The sequence below is a fragment of the Thunnus thynnus genome, chromosome 2 (assembly GCF_963924715.1).
Source record: "Thunnus thynnus chromosome 2, fThuThy2.1, whole genome shotgun sequence".
NCBI lineage: Eukaryota > Metazoa > Chordata > Actinopteri > Scombriformes > Scombridae > Thunnus > Thunnus thynnus.
Window position 1 is genome coordinate 16,443,291 of NC_089518.1, and position 8,845 is coordinate 16,452,135.

General features: G+C 36.1%; 1 protein-coding gene across 1 annotated transcript; it reads left to right on the top strand.

Moving 5' to 3' along the window:
- The first annotated feature begins 1,729 nt into the window (after positions 1 to 1,729).
- On the top strand, positions 1,730 to 4,713 carry LOC137194463 (E3 ubiquitin-protein ligase NEURL3). Its single transcript, XM_067606376.1, has 4 exons — positions 1,730 to 1,885; positions 3,157 to 3,669; positions 3,827 to 3,979; positions 4,070 to 4,713. Exons 1-4 carry the CDS (start codon positions 1,747 to 1,749, stop codon positions 4,252 to 4,254), a joined length of 990 nt encoding a protein of 329 aa, XP_067462477.1. The 5' UTR covers positions 1,730 to 1,746; the 3' UTR covers positions 4,255 to 4,713.
- Positions 4,714 to 8,845: the final 4,132 nt, after the last annotated feature.

Here is an 8,845-nt window from a genome sequence, read left to right on the forward strand (position 1 = left end):
TCATGGAGACCTAAAGCACATCTTAAAAGTCTACTTTATTAATCAAGGAAATTAATTGTAGTTTACAGGAAAGCATTCGAGTAACAGATCTATTTTGTGAAATTCTCTTATCCATTATAATGTTAAACTTGCTCAGGGAACATTGCACTCATTTATAAAACATGTGTTGCCCAGACTTGATCACCAGGCAAGTGTCAATTATATCATCGGTTGTAACAATTTAAGAACAATTACTATTCACATTACATTACAGTTGGTTAAACTTCTCTCTCTTCCTGGAACAAACCTGATATGAGGTTGGTATTGGGTCAAATACCTAAGATTTCAATAAATATGTGAATATTACAATGTAATTTATCAATAAATTAATCATTTAATATAAAAATTAATAGACAATCATGAACGGTCACTGTCAAAGAGAGAAGTTGTGGTTTCTCACATTGTGCTGCTAAGATCAACTCTAATAAAGTTAAAGTTTTTCTGTGGTGGCTTCTAATTAACCCTGTGAACAAATTTAGTTGTGCAGATTTTAATATTATGTGACTTACTTTATGCTTTTTGAATTGGGGTGGATCACTGAATGAGATTTGCTAGAAACTGCATTTTTTTCCCCTGTTTTAAACTGACATAAACAAAAATATTACTATCCTTGAAAGGAAAAGATTACAGACCATCATTTTATTAGCATATACACTTGAAAACACTACTTCACATATAGCTTTTTTTTTTTTTTAACATTACACATATAAAACACCTTCAAACTCTGTATTAGTGTAGGGTGAGGCCAGCAGAGCCTTGAAGGATGTCAGGATAATGGCATTTTTAAGAAAGTCATGTCATTTATTTTGTAGAAGTCAAAGAAAAGTTAGTAACTTTCCAAAGGTGATGATGTCATTTTCGATTTCCAGTCATGGCCTCATCCTGTCACATGATCAGGGACTGCCAACCAATGAGGACTGAAGAACGACTGTATGTGTCCTGTAGAGGGTGACAAATCTCTTTGCATGCTGCTTCCTGTGTGATTAACATGAAGCAAACCAATAATTGTTTTAAGTTGTTGCTCATTACTTAACTATGTATGGTGTTCCTTTGAACCCACTGAGCCAGTCTGAGAAGTGATATTCAATATTTTGGGAATTTTCCATGACTTTCCAAGTGTTTCACCAAAAGGAGGTCATATTGTATTGCATTTCTTTGAGATGGTCAGGACATTCAAATATCAGATTAAGCAAAGTCTGGTTACTGTGTACAGTGTCAGTATCAATGTCCAAGAAGGGGTCAGCTTTTAAAAAGAGGAAAAAGATCAATCCTACTATATCCTATTATACAATATACACAAACAAGTACAGTAAATTGATACATGAATGGTGTCACTTTACATTGTGTTTACTAAAATATATCATCACCCAAAACATCCTGTAATCACTATATAGTATGTTTTTAATCAGTTCAAGTTTTGTGCACAGAAATGTACTTACAATGGCTTAAAACACATTTGTCTCTGACAAATGGTGAAAGTGATACCATTCTTCAAGTAAGTAAACTCACACAGTTAAGAGCTCACGTGTAGTTTTATGTTTGCAGTGCAGTCCAGAGATCATATTAAGATTTTACACTCTAAGAAAAAGTGTTTGCAACATGCCCAACCCTGGTCTAGGTTTTGGGTAAATTTCCAAAGTTGGGCTCCTCCCTCAGTCCCTCCCACTTGCTTTCACATGATGTTGGGAATGTTTATGTTTCGTGCACATGTGCACATATTTTAAAGCCAGCAAACACTCAGGCTTCATGACTATTAAACCAAGATACAGACGTGAACACATCTTCTGTCAAGACACAATGAAAAGCCTCTTGAGGACGATGAAGGAGAGTGGATATGGGAACTCTGGTGAGATATTTATTCTTTGTTTTCAGAGGACTTTACAGAGAACTTTAAATGAAATACATGATAACAGCTTTAAATATCATTAAGAAATGTATGCAAATTACAAATGAATAGATGCACTGAGGTAGCCAAAATCAACACAAAATAGCAGATTTGAATGTATTACTATATTGTAATACATTTTTATATTATAGATATATTTATTAATTTTTATTTCGATATTATAATTTATGTTGTTTTAGCTGTTCATTTGAGATAAATGAGAAACATTTTTTGCAAAAGTATGAAGATATGAAGATAGCTTTTATACTTTTTGTATTAAGCAACAGATAATTATTGTAAATATTCTGATTAATTGATTATGAATAGTGTAAGACGCTAAACAGAATGAAAAGTTGTTCATGCCCTGGTTTACTCTAATCAGTAAGTTTGAGTGCCATAAAACAGATGATTCGCAAAACAGGAAAAGGACTTCAGATAAATAGAAGAAATGGAGGATTTTATGACCTGTGCTGTAAGTTCACAGTAAAGGAGGAACTTATATCTTTTACTGGAAATGTGGAGCATTCCACTGATGGGTAAATGCTGTACATACTGTTAATAGTTGTTGCTACAGATGTGTGAGTCACACTTGCAAGATAAATCTCACTGTATGATTCAACTCAACTTTTTTACAATTTGACAAATAAACAAATGCTCTGACAGTGTTCACATTCATTATCCATATTTGAACAAATGTCTCGCCTTCACCATGATCCTCAAAAGTGAAACCATCTGTTGCTTTCATTATTACTTGTTGACAATTGTACCTGCTGTAATCTCTGTCAGAATCAACTTTACTGTTGTAGTAAAACAGTAAAACCAAATGATTATCAAGCATCCGGGTTAAAATACACTGACTGTAATGACAATATGGTCATAACATGTCCTTGAAGATTAAGTTATTGCATTATAGTGCTAAGAAATTACTTTATTTTGTCAGATTACGTTATTTATTCACAACAGCTTGAGCTTATCAGTTGTTTGTGATTTCAGTGATGGTTAATTATACAATTTTCAGTAGTGAAATGAAGAGGAAAGGTATTAACAATATCATCACAAAATTTGATGCAATGTTGCATATGGTTTATTGTTTAATACTCAACATTCCATCTGTGACACACGCAAGTTGTTGTGCATATGAAATCGACATGATTGGACTGAAAAAAGAATTAATTGAATGAAAACATGTTTACCACATCAGGAACCTTGATCATGTTTTTGTTGTCTTGCAGTTGTTGGGTTTGAGAGGTCACACAAATGTGGCCCGTCCTGCCTGGGTCCTATGACCTTTGAGAGTCAGACTGTGGGAAACAAGGTCCGCCTGAGCCAGGAGTGTCTAGTTGCAGAGAGGATGGAGGGCACCTTCAGGAACGGTCTGGTGTTCAGCAGCCGCCCGGTGAAGGTCCAGGAGAGGATTTGTCTGAGAGTGCAGAGGAATTTGTTTAACTGGCACGGAGCTCTACGTGTGGGCTTCACCAACGTGCCGCCGACAGCCCGAGCTAAACCTCTACCCAGCATGGCCATCCCTGACCTCACTGACACCCCTGGGTACTGGGCTACTCCTGTGAATGAATCCTACTGCGAGGCAGGCTCAGTGCTGATGTTCTGGGTTTCTCATGGTGGCAGCATTTACGTCACAAGTAACAACAGCGGCCAGCACAAGGTCCTAACAGGAGTGGACCTCAGTAAGCCACTGTGGGCCATGATAGATATCTACGGACAGACATGCTCCATTTTACTCCTGGGTAAGTTTAATATTAATTAACTATGTTGTATGGGTTACCATGTAGCCTGTTATTCTTGTTCCTTATTTATTTATTGGCAGAACATTTCATACGCACTAACAGCACCAAGTTATTGCTTGGATGATTTACTGTTTATGAATGTGTCTATTTGCTGCAGGCTCAAAGAAAAAGGAACTGTTGTACACCAGACTATCCTGTCCTACACCTGAACACCTCACCTCACCTCATTCTGACTTCATTCCTGATGTCTCAAGTGTCTGTGGAAACAGCGATGATTGCATCTCCTGTCTTGACACAGAAGTCTCAGCAGGTAAGAAAGAGGCCTTTCCACTACTGTCATCAGTTCAACTAGTTTTTACTTAATGTGACTGTAACTGTGATTGCTCTGTTCTGTTCATAGATCAAGGCAGCGTGTGTGTGGTGTGCATGGTGAGAGAGGCCAGCTTCACTCTGTCTTGTGGCCACCAGTGCTTATGTAAAAACTGCACCCCCAGAGTCCTCCAGCGGTTTGGCACCTGCCCTCTGTGTCGGCAGACGATCAGAGCTACATCAGTGGAGGGGAGTGGTGTGGTCAAGGTGCACTAAGCTCCAAGACACCAAGGATCACAGGATAGAAGCTGTTAAGAGACTGTAACAAAGAAGGCTGACTGGAACATTTGTCTCATGTTATTCCACTCTCTCGTCTTTAACATGTGAATGTTGTACAGCAGTATTTTCTGATTGTAAAAAGAATGTATGAAACTTAAATACTTGAAAAATGACTGAATTGCACTTAAATTTTTATTTATTTGTTAAATAAGGATAAAGGTGAGCATAAAAAAATATGGTGAAGAATCGATAACGGACTCACTATGCACTCAATATGCACTCACAGATAAAAATGTAATTATATATATATGTATTATATGTTTACTGTACAGTTGAAAAAATATGGTGTAAATCTTAAATCAATCTTCATTTCTGTAAAATAATATTTGTTTTCTTGTTTTCTTCACTTGTTTTGACTACATGGACCTTGAGTAGAGATTGTTTTGTCAAAGAATGAATTGTCAAGAGAGTGTTTTCATAGTGTCTCATTCAGTGAATTTGGGAAACTAAAACTTGTTGCAAAGAAGGATTATAGTTTTGAAAACATTCAGCAATGATCCATGAACACACCATGGATGAGACCAAAATCTGCAGTGACTACACCTCAGACGCCAGGAGCCTTAAATGAAAAAGAAAGTACAAGTTAATCACGTTTTTATCAGTCTTCGCTGAAATGATGTGGACTGTTATCTTCAAATGTGAATGTGGAACCCTCAGTTAGTTTCATTATCACTTGTTTGCAATTCTACGCATTTTTATAGATGTTAAATGTCCACCAGTATCTATGTCATTGCAACAAAGCAAATGATTACCAAAGGTGGTTAAATACAGCCAACGTGTTTATAGTTAGACCTTTACGATCAAATGAGGCTGAAGGTGCATGAAATTAGTATCATCAGCACTACCCGTGTTTGTCACTGATGCACATTTTCAAAGTTTTTTTAATCCAAAATTGAAAATTGAAATAGCGTCATGTCTCAATACTGTATGTCACTGGTTGCTGAAGTAACACATGTAGGTAAAACGACACTGACGTTAGATCTTACTTTATGTTTGACACATGCCGATTGTTTTTCAGATTGAATCTACCTGATATGACTGGAAAAGAATCCATTCTACACAAACACAGGTTTTGACATAATCTGACCCCCATGCTTTACATATCCTTAGCTATGCATTTTAACAAGCAACAGCAGATCAAGATCAGTTTTGAAATGAAATCAGTGACAGACACGTCACAAACAGCCACATTTGATCTTAAAGGTCAAACTATAAATTAGTGCTGGGCCATAAAACAATTTCAATATGGGATGCATATGACATTTATGAAGATAACGATCATAAGCTTTGGACACTTTATAATCAATATGGATAGATCAGCAGCCCATCATGCAGTAAAAATAAATGCAACAACAGCCAGTCTGCATATCTACCACTGCAGCCAGTGAGGCCGGGCTGGTAATTACATTTTAGATATCCATAATAGCATTCCTCCCAGTCAAAATTGTATTCTCACTAGCCAGAATAGTAATCCACAATCCACAATAACATTCTTATTAGTAGAAATTGTGTTTCAAGATATCTACAACAAAAATAAATTTAAGATATCTAAAATTCCTTAAAAAGTATGAGTGGCCATTTTAACATTTAATATCTAGACTGGATATGCATTGCAGACATCTGTAATTCAATTCTCCCTAGTCAAAATGAACATTTCAGATATCCACAATGATATGTATTATAGTTGAGTGTATGAATGTGTTAGGGCCTTTGTGATCCACTGGTTTATTTTTTATTTTTTGTCTTGGTTGAACCTCTACAAACATTTGAGATGTTTGCTGCCCTGCCAAAGGAATTTGATGTTATAATAATCCCAGCTTTTAGTTTTATTTATATTATTTTCATAAGTTACAAGGCACGCTAACTTGTATTGTTTTGTTATGGAAGATAAAGCAGTTTGCACTGTTAAATGTTTCCATTATGTAATTCTATTTTTTTTAAATGTTAAACTATTCTAGAGTTTAATTAATGAATCCTCTGGTTTCTTCAGGCTTTAGTCATTATCAGCATACTCTTCAAATGGCGGCCTTATAAAATTATATATCCTAATAAATATTTATATTGATCTACATGAAAAAGTTATTGGGGTCATATTTTTTGCGATATCACTCACCCCTCCTATAAACATGTTGCTTGCATTTAACCACCTTCGTTAAACATTTACTTTGCTACAATATAAACAGATATTGACGTCCATTTTACATCTATAAAACATTTAGAATTGTAAACAAGTAATAATGAAACTGAGGATTGCGCTTTCACATTTGAAAAATACATTCTACATCATTTAAACAAATATTGATAAAAATGTAAACAGTGTATTCATGAACAGGGTGTAAACATGTTGAATTATCTGGAGACAGTTGCTCTGTCGATTGATTAACTTGCAGCCATACCAACATGTACCCTGTTTCTACTGAAAGCCTGAAGTTAAGCAGGTGTGGGCTTGGCTAGTATTTAATATGATGGACCTTCTGGGAAAACTTACTGCTGTGTGGATTAGTGGTGTTGGTGGGCCAGTAGAGGGCAGTCTTCCCTCTGGTCCTAATTACTCCGAATGCCCCAATGCAGTGATAGGGACACTGTGCTGTAGGAGATGCCGTCCTTTGGATGAGACGTTAAACCGAAGTCCTGACTCACTGCGGTCATTTAAGGTCCAATGGCACTTATCGCAAAGAGTAGGGGGATTCCCCAGTGTTCTGGGGAATTCCCAACCTGACTCTCTCCATCTGGCCAAATAATTATCCCCCACAGGGACATGCAGAGGATGTTTGAGGGGAAGGGGCCAGAATTCATGAAAGGTGATTTTTGCAAACAATCAAATAAATATATGCCTGCAATGACTCCTTTTGTGACGCTGTGAAAGGGATTTTAAAATGTACGTATTAAAAACAAACCCATGGCTGAGGTTGGTTTAGACACTGCTACATGACAGTTAATTAATGATACATGCAAAGTAATTAAGTGTATTTCAGTAAATTCTCCTCACAATTAACCAGCCTGACTCGTACCTACTGTAGCCGACTGATATCCTGACTTGCAGAAGCTCAGCTAAATACTGCTGGCAAAGATGCACTTCCTCTGGCTGCATGGCTGCCTCTCTCATCCCCATATTCATCTCTTACGACCTCTACATAGAAGGCATAATTGCTTCAGTAATAACAGGCAATAAAAAGACAATGACAGTGTATGGCTAAGATACTATTACTATATGCCGACAAGATGCTTTAAAATAATTCACATTTCATATCATAATACTGAGGCTTGGGAGACATCATGCATTTAAGTCACAATTCTAAAAGGCAACACATAAGCTTTAGATGAGGTGTATTAGACACTGGTTTATTTATTTATTTTTTATTGATTTAAGATAAAAACATAAATTAATATTCCTCCTTCTAAAAATATTGAAAAAATACTGAAAAAGCTAGCTATTTGCCTAAATATATAATGACATTCAGTAAACAGTTAATATTCAACATTCATGTAAATGTAGCTATATTCACTGTCCTTATACACATATTCACCTGTTGAGTAAACATAACACATAAAATACAAAGAAAGGAAATATGCAAGCTTACTGTACATGTAATCGTACATTAGGCTTTACTTTAATGTCTGACATTAATAACACAAACACAACGATAACATCACTGCTGACTTTAGTTAATGCAGATCAATTTGACACTAGGAACTGATTAATCTAACCACCATTGAACGCACCTCACTGGCTGCTTGTTGCAGAAAGAAAACATCCTTAAATTCGTCGCATTTCCTAAATGTATCATAACGTCGTTATCTTGTACCTTGTGGGGGTTACGATACAAACCCTTTTCACAACTTTATAACCAACTTAAACAACTTGGGGAAACCTGTTGCGTCACAGTATCCATACCGCTTTGTATTAGATGTGCGATGACAATAATAGTCCTCCAACCTCCCCACCCGGACGTTAGTTCCGCGCTACTGAGTTCCGTCACCTACATACCTGAAATTCCATTCATTGTTTTGTTTCTTAAACTCATGTAGTAGATCCGATACTCAGCTTGTTCTCGACATGTTCAGACTGTTTGTGCAGATATAATCTACTCGACTGTACTAAAAAAATCATTCATTGTGTGAGGGCGACTGTTGTTTTTCTTCATCATAACCCTCATAAAGCATGTGTAACCTTAGAAGTTACATGATATTTATCTAACAGACATGTCCATCTTCCATTGTCCTCATGACTGTTACATAACCAACTATTCATGCATGTCACACAGCCAAGTTATTTTAATTGATATGACATCTCAAATGCATTGCATGCAGTCATGTATTGCCGCTCCTATAGTGTAGTAATGTATTATACTGTTATAGTATGTATAACAATATGTATTATTGTTAATAATATTGCAATGTATTATTGCAATATTTATTAGGATTGATATGATCTGATGATGTTGATGTTTAAGTGCTTTTCTGCAGATTGACATTGTCTTGCTTTGTGATTCTGGCGACATCTGCCTGTGCTTTCTCATAAAATCTA

What these genes read in the sequence shown, in the direction of transcription:
- LOC137194463 (XM_067606376.1), top strand. Translation starts at nt 1,747, where the DNA reads ATGTGCACATATTTTAAAGCCAGCAAACACTCAGGCTTCATGACTATT. An exon ending in ATGCTCCATTTTACTCCTGG is followed by an intron (nt 3,670 to 3,826) that starts GTAAGTTTAATA and finishes TATTTGCTGCAG; the next exon opens with GCTCAAAGAAAAAGGAACTG. An exon ending in TGACACAGAAGTCTCAGCAG is followed by an intron (nt 3,980 to 4,069) that starts GTAAGAAAGAGG and finishes TTCTGTTCATAG; the next exon opens with ATCAAGGCAGCGTGTGTGTG.